We start from the raw sequence: 1,329 nt of genomic DNA, 5'->3' as shown, positions 1-1,329 counted from the left end.
CTGTCGCCCAAGCTGGAGTGCAGTGGCGCAATCTCGGCTCACTGCAAGCTCCGCCTCCGGGGTTCACGCCATTCTCCTGCCTCAGCCTCCTGAGTAGCTCAAACTACAGGCGCCCGCCACCACGCCCAGCTAATTTTTTGTATTTTTAGTAGAGACGGAGTTTCACCGTGTTAGCCAGCATGGTCTCGATCTCCTGACCTCGTGACCCGCCCGTCTTGGCCTCCCAAAGTGCTGGGATTACAGGTGTGAGCCACCGCGCCCGGCCCTGCTGCTGTGATTTTATTTGGTCATTGCCACCGACTTGACTGAATCCTCTCTCTTCCCCACCCCCAATCCATTTTAAACAACCTCTGTCTTCCCAAGGCTATAGTTTCTTGGTTTTCATATTGCTGTGTGTGTTTCTCCAAGGTGGACTGGGAAAGGAGGCAGAACCCTGGTAGTTTACTATGTTGGCAGGAACTAGAATTCCCCCTCATGTTGTCTGTCTTCACAGGAGGTCTCGGCATGAAACAGCAGCAGTGGTGTGGGATGACTGCCAAAATGGGCACCGTGTTGGCAGGGGTCTTCACCATCATGGCCGTACACATGTATCTCATCTTTGAACATAATCACCTAGGGCATGGCAATTGCACTGAGATCACACTAAAGTACGAGAGTGCAAGTGACATCATAAATGACTTCATCATCTGCTGGAGTTTTAAAATCGTCCTCTTCCTCTCTTTCATCACCATCCTCATCAGCTGCTTCCTCCTGTACTCAGTGTATGCCCAGATCTTCAGGGGCCTGGTCATCTACATTGCCTGGATTTTTTTCTATGAAACTGTAAACCTCGTAATACAAATCCTCACCAACGACGACTTCAGTGTTACAGAGGTCAGAATCATGCGCTGGTTTGGCTTGGTGTCTCGTACCGTCATGCACTGTTTCTGGATGTTCTTTGTTATCAACTATGCCCAGATAACCTACAAAAACCAGAGCCAGGGCAATATAATTTCCTACAAGAGACGAATTTCTACAGCGGAGGCTCTCCACAGCAGAAATAAAAGATTATCAGTTTTGGGTGGGCTCAGTGGCTCACACCTGGAAACCCAGCGCTTTGGAAGGCAGAGGTAGGTGGATCGCCTGAGGTCAGGAGTTCAAGACCAGCCTGACCAATATGGCAAAACCCTGTCTCTACTTTAAAAAGTAGAAAATTAACCAGCTGTGGCAGCACACGCCTGTAATCCCAGCTACTTGGGAGGCTGAGACTGGAGAATCGCTTGACCTGGGAGGTGGAGGTTGCAGTGAGCCGAGATCATGCCACTGCACTTCAGCCTGGGTGACAGAGCA

The 1,329-nt window shown here is 50.2% G+C and overlaps 1 protein-coding gene across 7 annotated transcripts in view; it reads left to right on the top strand.

The window, feature by feature from the left end:
- The window catches only part of LOC108528348 (transmembrane protein 217), a 55,298-nt gene that overhangs the window by 47,809 nt on the left and 6,160 nt on the right, over nt 1–1,329 (top strand). For 4 of the 7 annotated variants that reach the window (XM_017870137.1, XM_017870135.1, XM_017870136.1 and 1 more), the window contains one exon: nt 494–1,109. The exons of the other annotated variants lie outside the window; for them this stretch is intronic. In XM_017870137.1, the coding sequence (XP_017725626.1) occupies nt 505–1,109 (605 nt within the window). In that variant the 5' untranslated portion in view covers nt 494–504. The remainder of the gene's footprint in view (nt 1–493; nt 1,110–1,329) is intronic. 7 annotated transcript variants of the gene reach the window in all.

Source organism: Rhinopithecus bieti, unplaced genomic scaffold (genome assembly GCF_001698545.2).
Source record: "Rhinopithecus bieti isolate Rb0 unplaced genomic scaffold, ASM169854v2 scaffold_4553, whole genome shotgun sequence".
NCBI lineage: Eukaryota > Metazoa > Chordata > Mammalia > Primates > Cercopithecidae > Rhinopithecus > Rhinopithecus bieti.
This window is presented reverse-complemented; position numbering and strand designations above follow the sequence as displayed.